At 38.8% G+C, this 18,676-nt stretch overlaps 1 protein-coding gene across 1 annotated transcript; it reads left to right on the forward strand.

Moving 5' to 3' along the window:
- Positions 1 to 11,641: 11,641 nt before the first annotated feature.
- On the forward strand, positions 11,642 to 14,883 carry LOC116197182 (GDSL esterase/lipase At5g45910-like). Its single transcript, XM_031527235.1, has 5 exons — positions 11,642 to 11,933; positions 12,062 to 12,283; positions 12,382 to 12,533; positions 12,946 to 13,222; positions 14,396 to 14,883. Exons 1-5 carry the CDS (start codon positions 11,675 to 11,677, stop codon positions 14,602 to 14,604), a joined length of 1,119 nt encoding a protein of 372 aa, XP_031383095.1. The 5' UTR covers positions 11,642 to 11,674; the 3' UTR covers positions 14,605 to 14,883.
- The last annotated feature ends 3,793 nt before the right edge of the window (positions 14,884 to 18,676 follow it).

An 18,676-nucleotide genomic window follows, 5' to 3' on the forward strand; every position in this document is an offset into this window, starting at 1 on the left:
ACTCACTAAATTTTTTATTTCCTTTTAAGATACATCTCCAATTACCTTAATTAAAAAATTATTATTGCCCAAATATTTCTCGAACTTGGGTAGTCAATTTCGAAATTTTATTTTCCTAGTTATATTTTTTTATCATGTTAATTTTTTATTCAATAAAATTAAATTACCGTGCGTAACACGAGTATATATTTATTAGTTGGCATGTCAGAAAGAATGTTGGGAATAGAACATAGATCATTTAACCGATCAATTGTTTGGTTCGTAGACGGACCTTTTTTTTTCATTTAGTTTTAGCAAATGCATATTTGAGGTGAAGAAAAATGAAAATGACACATGTCTCTATAAAATAGAAGCACTCAATTCTTTTTCGATTATAAAGAAGGTTCATAACCTGATACAAGAATAAGAAATGAAGTAAAATAAAGGGACATATAAATTTCACTTGTAAGTATTAAACCCATAATCTCCTTGATACCAATGCCAAAAGAGTCAAAGTTTCGTAAAGAAAAAAAATCGACAATATGCTTTGTAAAGAATTTTGAAAGAATTGAAAAGGAATAGTTGGGATTATATATATGATCCTCTAATTCCATGTCAATATGATAATCTGTTTAAGTTAATTAAATAAATATTTAAAGAAAAGTACAGAGTACTTATGTGTACTTTACATAAATTATTGCTACATAAATGAATACGTATAAAAGATAGGGAAAATAGCCCCATATAGCATAATTTTTACCTTATTTTCACTTCCTAGTACGTTTTTAAAAGTTGTCACGATCTAGCACGAATCACCATTTTATTCCCGGATCTAGCACACCGTTAAACTCCGTCTAAATACCGTTAGACGGAGTTTAACGGTGTGCTAGATCCAGGAATAAAATGGTGATTTATGCTAGATCGTGACAACTTTTAAAAATGTACTAGAAAGTGAAAATAAGGTAAAAATTGTGCTACATGGGACTATTTTCTTAAAAAAATATATTTACTCATCTTTCCGGTGTTCTGATTTTGATAGTTTTTGTGAGCTGTACGATCTCAAAACAATGTGAAACTTTTACCCCATGTTCCTGATATTATTATAAAGTTTCACACAAATTTTTAGATTTTTCTAGGTGATAAATCTTCAAATAAAAAATATTTCAGATAAAAAATATTTATCCTCTTTTTCGGTATCTTGATTTAGACAGCTTTTGTGAATCGTCCGATCTCAAAACAAGGTGAAACATTTACTCCACGTTCCTGATATTATTATAAAGCTCCACATAAAATTTTAAATTTTTCTGGGATGTGAATCTTCAGATAAAAAATAATTACCCTTCTTTTCGGTGCTCTAATTTTGATAGTTTTTGTGAACCATCCAATCTCAAAACGAGATGAAACTTTTTCCCCATGTTCCTAACATTATTATAAAACTCCTCACAGATTTTCATATTTTTATGGGAGGTGAATCTTCAGATAAAATATATTTATCTATCTTTTCGGTGTTATGATTTTGATAGTTTTTGTGAATCGCCCAATCTCAAAACGAGATAAAACTTTTACCCCATGTTCCTGATATTATTATAAAACTCCACATAGATTTTCAGATTTTTTTGGATAGTGAATCTTTAGATAAAAAATATTTATCGATTTTTTTGGTATTTTAATTTTGATAGTTTTTATGAACCGTCCGATCTAAAAAATACCCGAAACTTTTAACCAATGTTCCTGATATTATTATAAAACTCTACACTAATTTTTAGATTTTTCTGGGCGGTGAATCTTCAAATAAAAAAAGGAAAAATAACCCCATATAGCATAGTTCTTACCATATTTTCACTTTCTAGCACGTTTTTAAAAGTTGTCTCGACCTAACACAAATCACCATTTTATTATCGGATCTAGCACACCGTTAAACTCCGTCTAATGGTGTTTAATGGTTTTTAGACGGAGTTTAATGGTGTGCTAGATTCGGGAATAAAATTGTAATTCGTGCTATATCGTGACAACTTTTAAAAACGTGTTAGGAAGTAAAAATAAGGTAAAAACTGTGCTATATGGGGCTATTTTTCCTAAAAGATACTACGGCATCATGCGGATTAAATAATAGATAATAAATAAATGCTGCGAGAACGTGGGTGAACAACCTTTCATTTGTTTTTGTAGGGACCTTTTATTTTAGGTTTATGGTTTATACGGAACAATATTGATATATCTTTTATGTTTTTGGTTTGTCAAAAAAATCAGGGGTTTAATTTTTTTTCCAAATCTATGATATACTTTCAATTTTTTGTATTTGTAAAATCATGTAATCTCTGTAAGTTTTGTTATTAAATAACGATATGGCAGGGACATGCACACGTATTTGACCACATTATTTCGGCGATAAATTTAGAGAAAATATGAAAATACGTATTTTTTTGGGATAATTCTTATAAAAATCTAAAAGAAGAATTAAATTTCAAATAATGAATTGAGGACATCTTCTATTGTTCTTTAAGAAAAAATTCCAATTCCCCATGACGGGTTGCTATGGTGGTCGACAGGCAGTGTCCGTTGACAGCTTATTTTCGGTCAATCCTTGTAAAGCCAGTTGGCAAATACTGTCAGTTTTGCCATGATTTCCATGGGAATAACTATTTATCAAGCGTTAGTCCAAGCAAATTCGGACACTGAGTTATGTAACTTATGCTTACGTCGTATGCCGGGAGAGTCAAAAGAACCCGTACATTTGTGTTCATCTGCAACGAATCGTGGAAACAATTAATAGATTTGCTCGACTTGAACGGTGATATAGTTTAGTGAACCATGTATGTCTATTGCTAATTGCAGATTTTGTGTTAGGAGTGTTCCTATGAGATTGATTGTGATATTTCTATATACGGCACCGGGGTCTACCCGACTAAATTCGAGTTGATTCTAGGGAAACAAAGGATGTGATTATTCAGGCCGCCTCAAGTCGGGCTTGGTCAAAGTGTCACTCTCGTACCTTTTCTGATTTATTACTGTTCACGCTAAATACGCTCGACACCTAATCGACAACACGATGGAAAGATTCAAGCGTGTCAGGAAGCGGTTCCAAGTATATCTACGTGTCACTAGCCGGCCCCATCAAAACAAAATGTGTACCATGGCCTAGAAGTCTGCGGGAATGCTTGGCAGCTAGATTTAAATATTTGAAATTAGAGTGCGTCTTAGACGATTTACGGTCTGAGGATTTGACCACTTAGGGTTCTCTACCAATTTTCTACGCACAAACATGAACGCGGGTCCGAAAACGATCAAGCGGTTGCTCAGCCTACCCAATGGGAATTCGACTAGCACTCTGCCCCAAGAAGCTGAGCTAAAAATAGAATAAGTTCACCTGTATGAGTGAACCCGAACCTTGAGTAAACTTCGGCAAGTGGTGCCGAAGGATGATAAAGTCCTCGGCATCAATGCCCGAAAGCTCCAAAGACTATGATAATTTTGATTCGCGGGGAATCAGTTGAAGGATAAACGAATGAGAATTGAAAGGTGCGATAAAAGTAAGGTGCGGTAAACAAAAGTGCAGGTAATGTAAAGTGCGATAAAGTAAAGTGCGATAAACGAAAGATAGAATGAAAGTTGATTGATGTGCAGAGAGTTACAACGAACTAGACGACACATATATATAGGCGATACAATGAAACCCTAAAGAATCTCTCTAGATCGGATACACCACAATATAGTATCGAGATATCATCAAAATAGAAAACTAACTCTTAGTCTACCTAGATATAAGATAACAAAATATATCGGAGAGATCCAACTTATTCGACTAAACATATCGCGAGATGGCACGAAATATTGCTTCCTTGATCTCAAAGAATAATTGGCTGCCAAAAATCTTCTACCGACTCTTGCAAAGCAGACGTCCATGCACATGTATATATTCCAAGCCAAATCAATTTCTTCCATGATAGGCTGCCAGACTAGGCATCCTTCAATCGGGCCAAATTCTAATGTCATGGGCCTATCTTCAATTACATGGACCTCAATCCGACCCGGCTTGATCGCGGCATGCCCTCTTAACTCGGATCAATATGCTCCCAAAGCTCAAGAAAATCATCGAAATTACGATTACACATATCGACTCGGCATACTTCACATATTACAAAAAATGGGTGTAAACAATACCCCCAACATGTTTAGTCACGTAAAATAACATTGAGCGGGACTTGACATGAATATTTATGGTGAACATAGTAAAGAGAAACGGAATAAGTACACCTTATGGCTGAATAGCAGTTATGAACAAGTTAGGCACGAAAACTGAGCTGAACCTTTATCTCTAAAATAACAATTATGTTCTATCTGTTTCAACTTCAATTCAACCATGGGTTCGAGCATCTTTCGATCTGAGCTGGGCAAAACTCAAAGCAAGAAACTTGTAGATCTCGAAGTTAGCTTTCCGCAGCATCTTGAATCATCAAAATCTGAGCTCTCTAAAGGTATACATGCAATTCAGCCTGAAACTGAGCAGAGATTGGAAAGAACTGGCCGTGGGCACTTCTTCACAGAGACTGAGTCTCTTCCACATAGAATCAGATTGAGGTGAAAGTAGAAAAGTTGAAGCTCTCCTTCGTAGCTTTCTACAACTGTTTGAATCACGCTAATTCGAGATCCAAATAGTGATATAAGGACCTTTATGTAAACCTCTGCGCTGTAAGTAAATATAACCGAACCTCAAAGACTCGGCTACCCATTTAATAATTATTGCGCGCCCAATCTCATAGCCGTGTGGTCAATTAAATGGTAGCATCTTGTAGGTCGTGGTTCAGCCCGCTCTCGGAATCCACTTGAGCCGTTCTCGATTCTCCTATCTCCCACGTAGTCGGATAATATCTCTTCAAATATTGGCCATTAATGTACCTCGATTGAAGCCAAACCCCCGAGTTCTTTAACCAATAACCCTTGTTGGGGGAGCCTCATGAATAACAAATAACCCTTCCCACTTAATTTCTATTTGCGTGTTCGAACTTTCAGCCTCTCGAGCTTCCTCCGCGTAGAAGTTCAAGAGACGTTGGATAGCAGCCGTGGTTTTGGACGCCATCTTATCGCAGCGAGTCGGCGTAGTCATTTTATCTCTTCGATGATCAGTGTAGTCCTCAGCCAGGGTGCAGCTAGCAATGCGGTCCGAGGCAAAGGAGCAGTTGGGTTAGCTGATAATTGATGATGGTCGAGTTGTTTGATGGCCGTAACGTCGATTGGCTTTCCATATGTGACCCTCAAAATGGATAAATCCGATATCTTCATCATAGTACCTAGCCTACGGAGCAAGAGAGTTGATGGAAAAAAGTCTGGGCTCAGCTAGGACAACCTCGGGAGTCTTTCCATTCCAAAGAATCAACTTTTGGTGTAATGAAGAGGGCACAAACTCGGCTGCATGTATCTAATATCGGCCAAGAAGTGCATTATAACTTGCTGAAGCGTTCACGACGAAGAAAGCCGAGGTGATAATCCTTGAACCTACTTAAATGTCGACTGAGAGAACCCCCCGAGTGTTGGTCACAACCCCCTTGAAGTCCGTGATCATCACTCTCGCCTTCACAAGATCCTCTTTCATGCGGTTGAGCTTGGTCATGGTGCTTGTAGGCATGACATTCACAGTGGCGCTATTGTCGACCATCACTTTTGGTACCGGAACGCCCAAATGTGAATGGTAATGAATAATGGCCAAAGATGTCGAGACATTACCTCTGAAACCCGCTCGAAGACAAAACTCTAAGCACTACCATTATTTAGCTCCTTAGCCTTGGGTGCTTTACTACTGGGAGCCGAGTCTTCTTAACTCGGCTCTGGGACATGGATGACCTCGGCCTGAGGAATAGACTCTTTTGCCATGAATGTGGTTGAAATCGTCAGCATTGCAACGTCCAAGTTTACCATGAAGGCACCGAATTGGATCATGTTCCCGTCATCTCCATCATCGAACTCCAACCCACTAAGAGTGCGCTCGTCGTCATTGATCGCTTCTTCATTCAGTTGTTAGCCGAAATCCAGCCTCCTCCTGACAGGAAGCTTCTTTTGTTGATCTTCTCCTTGCTCGGGGTGGCCTTATTAGCTGGTTACGAGCCTCTCCATTTATCGTCGCCGTTATTCACGGCATTTTTGCGATCTTGAAAGAGGTTGAGGATCCTTCGGATGTTAGACCCTCTGCCACTTGTTCTCGAGGACATTTGAAGGTGGCACAACGAGTCTCTACTTGGTTAGAACACGTTGAATGATGGTCGGAAACCTTCCTGGTCTCTCCCTTGTGTAACTTGGCCTTTGAACCTCATTTCGATACAACATCTCAGCTCTGGAAGGGGAGGCTTCTCCACGACTTATAATTCTGCTTGAGAGCTTATCTTTGGAGTAAATGTCGTGAAAAGCCCTGGTCTCCCCTTGTGTGCTATCAAATTCACGCCTGACCCCCCGAGCGTTGGTTGAAGATGCCACCTCAGCCTTGTAAACACTACTCTCGGCTTTGTAATCAATTTGCTTCAGCTCCTCAGCCTTTGGAACAGACCTCGATGACCGGCTTTGAGAACCCAAGCTAACATGTCGCCCTTCCTTGGACATGTGATGGGATGGAGGTTCAATCCTCCAATCCTTTAGATAACTTGAGGAGTCCTAGATGAGCTTAATTTCTAAGCCTTTACCCTTGTCTCTTGCACTTGAACTCGGAGCCACCTCAGCTTCAACTTGCTTTTCATCAACTCGACTTCACCCCACCCACTGCTCTGTGGAGTCCCCTTGGGAACCTGTTTTTTCATAGATTGTGGTCGGTCGAGATGTCGAGCTTTTCTCTCTCGCGAAAGCCGAGGTGAAGTAGATGGCACGATCTTCTCTTGAATAACCAACTTTGCATAAGCCGAACAAAATTTATGCTCTTCGTGAAGCTTGCGCACAAGCCTCGTAACCTTCTCAACAGCTTCTAAGGAAAATTCCTCATCCGGCTTCCACTTCGGGAGAATTGGCCGCTGAATCCGTTAGAATGGATGTGGTCGGTGTCGACTTTCATCGGCCTCTCACCCACCGTAAGGATGCCTCAGTCTATCTTGTCTTGGATTATGTTCCTTAAGATGACATAATCCTTGGTGCTATACCTCCATGAGCCATGGAATCGACAAAAGTCTCGGTTACGAGTCTCCTCCGCCGATGGGTGCTTGCGACCGGGCTCGAACTTGACGAAGCCTGACTTAACAAGGAAATCGAAGATCTCATGAGTCTTTGAAATATCGAAAGAGTAGTATTTTACCTGGCCAAAGGCATTCCGCTTCTCGTCCTTGCTACTTTTCTCTTGAACAAGCGACGGGCAACTCACGGGCTTGTCTATGATAATCTTGGTCATGCCAACTTTGAGGTCCTCATCGTGGTCATTGAACATAACATGTATATGGCCTCGGTTACTCTGCTCTCAGCCAGCTTCCTCCCTCAAAAGTCTCTCGTTTCTAGACGCCTTGGAGGCTAAGTCGAAGAAATCGTGGAATCCCCCGCCTTTGAACTTCTTCTTCAACTTGAATTTAAGCCCGTTGATGCATAACTTAACGAATTGATTTTCCAGAAGGAAAGTCCTACACCTTTGCCTCGCAATCTTTCAACAAGCAATGTAATCCTCGACTCTCTCACCCGGTCCTTGAACAAACCTCACCAAGTCGACAATGTAATATTAGGTTGAGTTCGATAGAATTGTGCATGGAATTTAGCCTCCATCTCTTGCCAATCTCTAACTAAATCAGGCGGTAGGTTTGTCAACAAATCAAAGGCCGTTCCGGTCGAGGAATTACTAAACAAACGCAACTTCAAATAATCATTAGTAACCACAACGTTGCATTGGCTCGAAGTCAAGCTATATGTTCTACGGAAGATTGCCCATCCTCTTCAGAGAAGAATGGACTAAAGTTGGGCATCTTGATGCCTCTTGGGAACTCATGAACTCTATCAATCCAATCAGGAATATGGTTTCTGATAGAGCGACCTATCAACACGTCGCAAGGCCAGCCCATACATCTCTTGAACCACTTGTTGGAGGTCATTCCAATTGACTAGAGGCTACTGGCTGAGCATTGCCTATTGCGGGCTAAGCTGGTGGTGGTAGTGCATGCCGAAACTGAGCCTGAACCGAAGGCTGAGCTGCAATCGGAGGTTGAGGTTGTTGAACGGGCTGAACTTGTTGCACCAGCCGAGCTTGGTGCGTGGCCTGAGCTTACTGCATAAGGCTCCGTATTTGGCACGATTTGAGATAAGTAAGGTAACCAGTTTTGAGTAGATTATGTACAAGGATTGATTAATTGGGGCGCCATCGAGTATAGAGATTGTTATGGGTAAGACTCCATACTTTGATGTTGCATATAGGACACGTTCGGCGCCGTGGGCTGATTCGTTGCCTGCGGCACCGAAGGTAAAATCGATGTAGCCGAGGCATGAGAGTCGGCTATAGTGTAAGCCGAAACCATTGTCACACAACTAACCGAATTAAGAGTCCCATGTGGCATGTAGGAAGTAGGCTGCCATGGAGGGTACCGGGTTGAAATTGGATGCCCCATAAGGATGGAAGCTCCATGGTTTGAAGTTGAGGCAAGCTCAGAACCCTTGTTGATCGAGTTCGGCTCATTGTTGATCTTTTCTTCGAGAGTTTTTCCTTGAGCAGCCTCTCGGCCTTGATTCATGAATAAAACCGCGCGAAAATTCTTTTCAATCTCTCGGGACATAAGCTTCATCCCATCCTGAAATCTTTTGATCATGACACGCGCCCATTTGGGCATATGTATGTTGGTTAGCAACGGGTCTTCGGCACCGAGATGAGGTTGTTTCTTCTCGTCAAGTGAGCGTTTTTCTTTCTACCCTTAAAGCAAACTCCTTGCTTTTTCTTCGCGCAAACGTTTCTCTTCCTCTTCTTGAGCTAATGCCGCTTGCGATCGAGTCACCATCTTGATAACTTTAACACTTCTTTGGTAGAACGATGGTCCCACAGGGCATGCCAAAAAGATGTTTAAGCTAAATACACTCGGCACCTAATCGGCAACACAATGGAAAGATCCAAGCGTGCTAGGAAGCGATTTCAAGTATATTCACGTGTCAATAGCCGGCCCTACCAAAACAAAGTGTGTACCACAACCTAGAAGTCCGTGGGATTGCTTAAGACTAGATTTAGATATTTGAGATTAGAGTGCACCTTAGACGAATCACGGTCCGGGAATTTGACCGTTTAGGGTTCTCCACCAATTTTCTAAGCACAAACAAGAACACGGGTCTGAAAACAATCAAGCGGCTACTCAGCCTGCCCAATTGGAATTCGGCCAACACTAAGCCCCAAGAAGCCAAGCCAAAAATAGAACAAGTTCACCTGTATGAGTGAACTCGAACCTTGGGTAAACTTCGGCAAGTAGTGTCGAAGGATAATAAAGTCCTCGCCTTGATGCCCATAAGCTCCAAAGACGATGATAATTTTGATTCACGGGAATCAATTGAAGGATAAATAAATGGGAATTGAACGGTGCAATAAAAGTAAAGTGCGATAAACGAAAGTGCGGATAAGGTAAAGTGAAATAACTTAAAGTGCAATAAACGAAAGATGAAATGAAAGTGCGGGTTTGATTGATTGATGTGCAGAGAGTTACAATGAACTAGACGACACGTATATATAGGCGATACAATAAAATCCTAGAGAATCTCTCTAGATCGGATACGCCACAATATACGATATCGAGATATCATCAAAATAGGAAACTATCTTCTAACCTACCCAGATATAAGATAATAAAATATATCGGAGAGATATCCGATTTATTCGACTAAAAACATCGCGAGATGACACGAAATATTGCTTCCTTGATCTCCAAGAATAATCGGCTGCCAAAAATCTTCTACCTCCTCTTGCGAAGCACACGTCCATGTACATGTATATATTCTAGCCAAATCAATTTCTTCCATGATAGGCTGCCAGACTAGGCTTCCTTCAATTGAGCCAAATTCCAATGTCATGGGCATATCTTCAATTACATGGACCTCAATCTGACCCGGCTTGATCACGACATGCCCTCTTTAACTCGAACCAATATGCTTCCAAAACTTGGGAAAATCATCAAAATTACCGATTACACATATCGACTCGGTATACTTCACATATTACGAAAAATGGGTCTCAGCGACACAATTCCCTCAAACATGCTCGCATACATTGGGCATTCAGAGTCTAAGTTCATGTGGTACCTGAGGTGGCAGTTCAATTGTCCTCCTAGAATCATTCTTAAAATCAACATTTTTCATACTCAATTTGGAAATTAATTTTAAAATCGTCTCGACATTTTCCCGTATAAATTTTCTAACTAAAATTGAATTGAGATTTCAACGGTCTAGACTGGCTTGGACCTTTTTTTGGGAAATCAATTCTCGAACTGAATATGGATTTTTACCCGAAATAATCTATTGGTTCTTACTTACCACATTATGATGAGATAAGATCATTTAAAAGTTTCTCCAATATTGGAAACTGGCCGAGAATTTTCGTTTCTTTTTAAACATTTAATAGTGTTAATTGCCAAATTACATGGACCTCAATCTGACCCGGCTTGATCACGCACATGCCCTCTTTAACTCGAACCAATATGCTTCAAACTTGGGAAAATCATCAAAATTACCGATTACACATATCGACTCGGTATACTTCACATATTACGAAAAATGGGTCTCAGCGACACAATTCCCTCAAACATGCTCGCATACATTGGGCATTCAGAGTCTAAGTTCATGTGGTACCTGAGGTGGCAGTTCAATTGTCCTCCTAGAATCATTCTTAAAATCAACATTTTTCATACTCAATTTGGAAATTAATTTTAAAATCGTCTCGACATTTTCCCGTATAAATTTTCTAACTAAAATTGAATTGAGATTTCAACGGTCTAGACTGGCTTGGACCTTGTTTTTGGGAAATCAATTCTCGAACTGAATATGGATTTTTACCCGAAATAATCTATTGGTTCTTACTTACCACATTATGATGAGATAAGATCATTTAAAAGTTTCTCCAATATTGGAAACTGGCCGAGAATTTTCGTTTCTTTTTAAACATTTAATAGTGTTAATTGCCAAATATAACGCACATGGTTTCATAGTTTTGCCAGATTTATCATGGTATTTGGTGGCACATGTTTGGTGGCGACAATAAACTCAAGTCAGCTTTCATATACAATAGGAGATTTTTCGGTAGTTGATCGATAAAACTAACTATTGTAGTTGCTTTTATTTCAGCCATAAGATTTTAATATATAAAATTTGGATCATATTCATGTCTATAGATTTGTAACCTGAAAATTCCCCACTCATACTTTTACTATTAACCATTTCGTCGACAACGCTCGATAGCACCCGAGAAAGAGTCGACCCAGTGCGAATATAAACCCAAACCGAACCGGCATGTTTAATTAATAAACAATAACTTTTTTTCGGTGGAGTAACAAACAATAATTTTTATTTTCATAATATTAAAAAGAAAAACAAATAGGGTATGTTTTTAATTCAAGCTAAATAGTAAATAGGGTATTTTGAATTCAAAGTCAACTATTAAGATGAAGAGTGCTTACCATGAACAATTATACGACTGTTAAGCGAAACTTCTATATATACTACAGAAATATTGGCTCTTATTCAATAGGCTAGAACAGATTAAGAAGTATAATAGTTAAACATGACGATCATGAAGGTTGAAGTGTTTGCGTACCTCTTGCTTCCCTTCCTCGTTGCATTTGCGTCAGTCTCATCGACAAACCCTCCTGTGAAGTATGAATCGATCTTCAACTTCGGTAACTCATTGAGTGACACCGGGAACTACCTCGCAGTCGGTGCACCGGGACTGCCATTCATTGGGCACCTCCCATATGGAGAGACTTACTTTGGACAAGCGACTGGTCGCTGCTCAGACGGACGTCTTATTGTAGATTTCATTGGTATATATTTTCTGTTCCTTCTTCTCTACAAACCACAAACATCTTTGATAAGATCAAGGACCCACATCTTATTATGTACAAATTAACCACAAGCATGTTGAAGAGCTATGTCATTTTATATTTTACAGCGGAGGCGCTCGGATTGCCTTTTCTTCCACCTTATCTAAAACTAGCCGAAGGGCCGTACGTGAAAACAGGAGTAAACTTTGCTGTCGTTGGGGCCACCGCACTTGATGCAGAATTTTTCTATGCCCGGAATTTGGGTTCAATTCTATTAACAAATGATTCTCTGAGTGTTCAAGTGAGCTGGTTTAAGAAGTGGAAGTCCTCCATCTGTACTACTAAACATGGTCTGGACTTCTTTGCTTTGTACCCTTTTCCAATATTATACCAATTACATACGATCATCTTCACGGATTGTTTTGCATAATTTGACGTTTTCATACAGAATGTGATATCTACTTTAAGAAGTCACTCTTCTTAGTGGGAGAGATCGGTGGCAACGACTACAATGTACCCTTCATATTTACTGGTGCTCCCCTGGAACAAGTCCGACCTTTCGTGCCATTAGTTGTGGAAGCTGTCATCAACGCTACAGTCGTATGTTTCTAATATTGGAAATCCATCTACCACTTTATATATTTTGATGGCTAAATAATAGAGTATGCGTGCAAGAAACCATATCTCACAAATGAATTGATGTAAAAGGGACTTTTATTTTTAAGGGGAAAAAAGGTACTCTATTTCTCTTAAAATATGGTGGTGCTTTTTTTATTCGGTAGAATATATGGGGTTCTATATTAGAGGATACTATTTGACACTTCTATAATAGTAAAATAACCATAAAATCCAAAAAGAAGATTTTTTGGTAAATTTTTCAAAAAATGTAAGATGTGATGAAAAAAGATAGAAAGACCATACGGAGAGAGTTAAATGTTTAAAGGTATATTTGATTTATTTATTTAATTGAAACGGCCTAATTTTGCTGTAACATTTTTCTTTAAACATGCAGGCTCTAATTGAAGAAGGAGCAGTGAACGTTGTAGTTCCGGGAAATATGCCAATAGGCTGCATACCAGCTTATTTGACCACATTTCAGGGTTCTAATCCGTCAGATTATAACTCGAAAACCGGATGTTTAGACACATTTAATGCATTTTCCGAGTATCACAACGAACAGCTCCTTGAAGCACTGAAGAAGCTGAGAAAGAAATATCCGCAAGCAAGGATCATGTATGCAGACTACTATGGTGCATCAATCGACTTCTATTACAAACCGAAACGCTACGGTAAAGTTTTTTTCCTCTCAATTATTATCGAATTCACAAAACAGATAAAACTACAAATAAATATAGTACTTCATAGATTTAAAAGGGTATGTTGAGAATGATGCAAACATTCGAATGAAGAAGAAGTCATGCGAAAACTTAAGACAATATTTAATTACTATTCACCCGTGGGTTGAGCAGATTGTTATTTGTAACATCAATTAATCAGTATAGTTTATTATTTAACTCGGTCTCCAAAAGTGCTAATTCGTTTATATTTGTAGATCGCACTCTTTGATGAAATTTTTTTTTCGCCGGGTGGGGGGGCGCTGGGGTTTGTGAGTTTGCAGCCAGCTCCATGAAAATTCTTCTATTTTTTTTTTTTTTTGGGGCAGCCAGCCCCATGAAAAGTCCTTTTTAGGGAAAATCTCCATTAGATTATTAAACGCATTATTTTATGTATTTATATAAAAAGCGGTAAGTTTATATATTTCGTAAATGAGATGAGTAGAATCAAATAAATATAATTATCTTAATCAATGTTAAGGTAACTAATTCAACTTCTGTGTTTTTACAAGGACTTTTTTCATTTTTAATATTGGAATAGTAAAAGATTTTATGAATTTCACATTTTCTATACTATACAGTATTAAAACTCTTAAAATTTAAACATTTCAACTTATCATATTTGGTAAATTTGTTTAGTCTTTTTCTTCCGTGCAATTGTGTGATTTGCGAGCATATTTATTAATGTATTTTATTTTGAAACTTTTTTCATATTTTTTTTTTATAAATTCTGTCTAATATTTTTTGACTTTTGATGTCTTTATTAATATTATTGCATGATCTATTTATTCAAATTATAAGCGCTACAAAATTAACTCTGAGATTTTGCCATGTATATGAGGGAGTTGCATGGTTAGTGATGAAAGCGAATTGGTCTACCATAGAAATAAGACACTTCATATGAAGCTGAACCGTCCAAAACGAAATATAGCTATGTTGAAGAGACAATTACCAACTTGCAAATATATTTAAAATAAATATATGGTAGGCTTGCCCCTATATTATTGATATTGTTAACTAGCAAGAATAATGATAGATCTTCGACAGCACATGACTTTGGAATTTCAATAAATTGCGGAAATGAAATTGTATGGCACTATGACAGTAATTTCATTAACTCCGTCGTAGGATTCACTGGGGGGACCATTATAGCATGTTGTGGAGGTGGCGGACCGTACAATTTCAACCTCTCTAGAGGATGTGGTCAGCCTGGCTCAACCTTGTGCAAGGATCCATCGACTTTTGTAAACTGGGATGGAGTTCATGGGACGGAGGCTGCGCACCGATACATGGCTAAAGGATTGGTCTATGGTCCCTTCACATCTCCGCCACTTTAATTTCGGTCCGGTGCCTGAGTGATACTTCTTCGTCTTTGTGCATCACTGATTTAATTTTTAGTTTTTCATGTACTTGTGATGACTGAACACAATAATGTGCAATTTCTAAAATATATTGTTGGTGGAATATATTGTCTTCTACGCGTACATCTGGTCTTGTATTAATTGAAGGAGGTATGTTATGGACTCGTTCTGCCATGTCGCATGTAATGGACAAATTGTGATACGCTTAATTAACCCAGAGCCACACGGTTGGTGAACGTGGATTATATATTATCTCCTATTAGTTTGTTGCAAAAAATATACAATGATATCATTAACTAGTCATGTAAACTACACATTTTGCGAGCATTTGCTGCTTTTATTTTGTATTAATATTATTTTTGATAAAAATATTGATATTATTGTATCTACGAATTTTATAATAACAAAAGATATAAAATAAATAATATCCTTGAAAACATAAAATAAATAAATACATTATGAAATTTTAAAAGATGAATCTAAGTATATATTAATAGGGACTCGAACGAAAGATCAACCATGAGGCCAATGTTTGTGCAAAACGCAGTGGTTTCCCAATATATTTTATTTATTTCTTATATTTTAAATTATAAATTTCATAAATTCAAGAATGTCAACCTGAGATTCGGATGTAACGTTAATTCAATCCCTGACTTTTTTTTACATCAATTGGATCCCTCTATTTTGAAAGTTACATCAATTTAGTCGTTGATACATCAATTAGGTCCCCAAGTTTTCATATTTACATCAATTTTTGCACTCCAAATAACGGGTTATATCATGGGGGTCCTTGGGCACATCATTTAGATCCCTGGAGACGATGGTGATTTTCATGGCTAATGGCGTTAGGCGGCTGTTAACTGTCCCATGGACCAATCTGATGTAACATAAACCAAAAATGATGTAGCGGGGGTACTTTTTAAATTGGGTTACATCAATTTGGTCCTCAGTGCATCTTATATTTGTCTTATCTTTCTTTTTTCTCTCTTATTTCACAAACATCTTCATCTTCCCCTTTCTCTCATCTTTTGAAACGCAACTCCTGCTCCAGTGTTCCTCTCCAGCTACATTGCGTGAATCGATCAAGAAGAGAAGTTTGAGAGCAGTATGGATGTTGATTAGCGCAACCCTAACTTCATTTGCATACCTAGGTGTGCGCACCCGAATTTCATCTCGTCGGGGCACGCAATGCGCGTGCCTATGCAACGCTGCTTGGGAGTGTCCACCTTTCCAGGGACGCGCAACGGACGCACGTGAGAAGGAGTCGCCACTTGCCATTTTACGACCCGAAGGTCGAGGGCCGGCAAGTTACCCGGGTCTAGGGGTACAGGGTACACCTAATTGCTAAGGCATATGGTTTGCGAAACCCGAGATTCCGAATTCGGGGGTTCCGTTACATGCGAGCTTATATCTCGCGCGCCCTATCGGTACTCTAGCTTGTCTAGGCTTGCCATTTTAATTTAATTGCCGCTTAATTAAGTTCCGCTTATCTTACGCGTTTTGACACCGTAAATTCGAAGGAGCACTCCGACCGTCTACTCTCCGACCGGAATTCTTACATGAATAAATGTACAACATAAATCCTTACATTGTCCTCTCAAATAGATAAAATACAAATTACAACAACTGAATCTCGGTCGAATCGCGTTCAGTTATTATTCCACTCGTGCTCACCGTGTGGTTTGAAAAAAAGACTGGAATTGAAATTAAGGCGCGCGCTCAGTGTTAGGGGATTGGATCCCGTGACCTACGATTGGGGCGTTGGACCCTGTATAAATCGTGCCCTAAAGGATCGGGCTCGATCCGCATAACAAACAAGTGCAAGAATGTTAACAAGCGGACATAAATAAACAAACAATAGGGTTTTTTTATTACCGAATTTACGTGAATTAACCAATTATTAACCGGGCTATCTTGGCATACAAATCCTACCCTAAAGCAAACAAAGTGGGTACAAGGTGTGAATCGATCAAGGATTGCCTCGGGAAGGTATTTCGCATTTGGCATTATTTTCCGAGAACTTGACGTACGTGACGTCTGTTGTCAAGTCTTGTGTTTGTGGGTTACTTTTAGGATTGTTCTATGTTGTGACATTACGGTTGTTACAAGTTATTACCGAACATTGATTCTGCCCGTAAATCCTAGAACCTAGTGCCTATCCCGCTATTGCCCATTTTTGTCTTAGCCAAGTATACAATTAGTTCGGAATTTGTATTTTGAGCCAATCCACCCGAACTAATTACCCGAGACTATGCTAGAATAACAAAAACTCATCGGTCGGATAGAACGGGCTATGCAGATAAACCTGCGCCTAGATAGGTAGCACATCCTTACCCTGATACAGTAATGTTTCTCTTATTCTAACCCTAGGGGTGTCGCTAAGTTGCAAATAGACGATTTTGCCCTTAAGGTGAAAATTATTTTCGAAAAAGAGAGATTACGCGGTGCTGGCCGCCTCGACCTGTGACCGGCGCTAACCGATCCCTTGGACCTTCCAGGGTTGTCAAGAACCCTAGAAAGCCAAAAGATCGGTTAATCTATCCGGAAGTGATCTAAGAAGAACTTTCACGTTCCAACTTGAGTTTCCTGAAATCAGGTGAGGCCTCGAGTCAAGACGCGCAAGTCCTTCCTAGACATCCATGTCACATCGAACCACGTGTCTCGGGTTTTATAAAATTTTGCGAGTTTTGAGAAGGGCACCAACGCATGTTTGCAACCTATCGACGCGTGTTACCGGTTTATTACCAATTCGTGCAAAATTATTAGGGCCAAGTGATTTAACTAATCGCATGAACGTCCCAATTACCCTGTTAGTGGGATTATTGATTAAATTAATTAATATTTTGCCAAATGCTCTAAATATGCGAGTTTCAGACCGTCGAGCCGATCATTGATAGACCGTCCGATGCGAATCCTAATTCTCAACCATCTTGGGATTAAAAAGTTGATTTTAGGTCGAGTTTACATGATTAATCCGATTTATGTGAGGTTTCGATTAAAACGAGAAAATAAAGCGTTTAAACACTGATCAATAACACATTATCACATCAAGCACGATAAAATATACCTTTTACATAATCGGTGCCGCCATGATCATGATAAATACATACAAACATACACACACATAATATTAACGGAATTGATAAAACGGCACCGATTCATGGAAGTGGAAAATCATGCAAAGCACACACATTGTCATGTCGTATACATATAATTACAGGAATAAAATATTTAAACAGGGCACATACGTTGTCGGTCGGTGATCCAAGTAGGAAAGGGTTGGATATCTTAAAAATTGTCCAAGGACAGATTTGGATAATTTTAAAAGAACAGGGACTGGTTTGAAAATTTTGTAAAAGAACAGGGACTGATTTAAAAATTCGGATAAAGTTTTAGGGGACCGATTTGAAAATTCTGGAAAATTGGGGACTGTGTAGAAATTACTGAAAATATCCCAGGACTTGTTTGAAACGAATTTGAAAATTTGGGCTGATCTGAAAAATGAAAAAAAATGCCCCAAGGACTGAACTGAAACGGCACGAAAAGTTCCGAAGCTGATTTAGAAAATTCTGGAAATTTCGAGGACTGATCTGGAAGTATTAAAATGACCCGGACTTCAACGAAAATAATTTTAAAATTCGGGGCGGATCTAAAAAAAGGCGAAAATGACCCTGGGACTAAACTGAAACAACTTGAAAAGTTTCTTGGGATGCTTGAAAAATTCTGGAGATTTCAAGTACTGATCTGGGAATATTAAAATGGCCGGGACTTGACTGCAAATAATTTTAAAAATTTGGGAGCAGATCTGAAAAAATAAAAATACGTCCTCTGAACTGAAATGAGACAAAATGAAAAGTTCGTAAAATCGAGTTCGCGACGAATCCGATCACCCACACGACCCAATAACGCTCATTTCACATCATATTCATCCAAGCAAGCATAAACATTCAGAAATGGAGCCCTAAACATGCCACTAAGTCGAGAATTTACCTAGTTCGGGAAGTTGAGGGGTGATTCTGTAAATAAGAAAAAATATAGAAAAAATTGA

The sequence above is a fragment of the Punica granatum genome, chromosome 2 (genome assembly GCF_007655135.1).
Source record: "Punica granatum isolate Tunisia-2019 chromosome 2, ASM765513v2, whole genome shotgun sequence".
Taxonomy (NCBI): domain Eukaryota; kingdom Viridiplantae; phylum Streptophyta; class Magnoliopsida; order Myrtales; family Lythraceae; genus Punica; species Punica granatum.

Bases quoted from the DNA above. Each gene is read 5' to 3' on its own strand.
- LOC116197182 (XM_031527235.1), top strand. From the start codon at position 11,675: ATGACGATCATGAAGGTTGAAGTGTTTGCGTACCTCTTGCTTCCCTTC. The intron at 11,934-12,061 runs GTATATATTTTC...TATATTTTACAG, and splicing joins TCTTATTGTAGATTTCATTG to CGGAGGCGCTCGGATTGCCT. The intron at 13,223-14,395 runs GTAAAGTTTTTT...ACTCCGTCGTAG, and splicing joins TTACAAACCGAAACGCTACG to GATTCACTGGGGGGACCATT.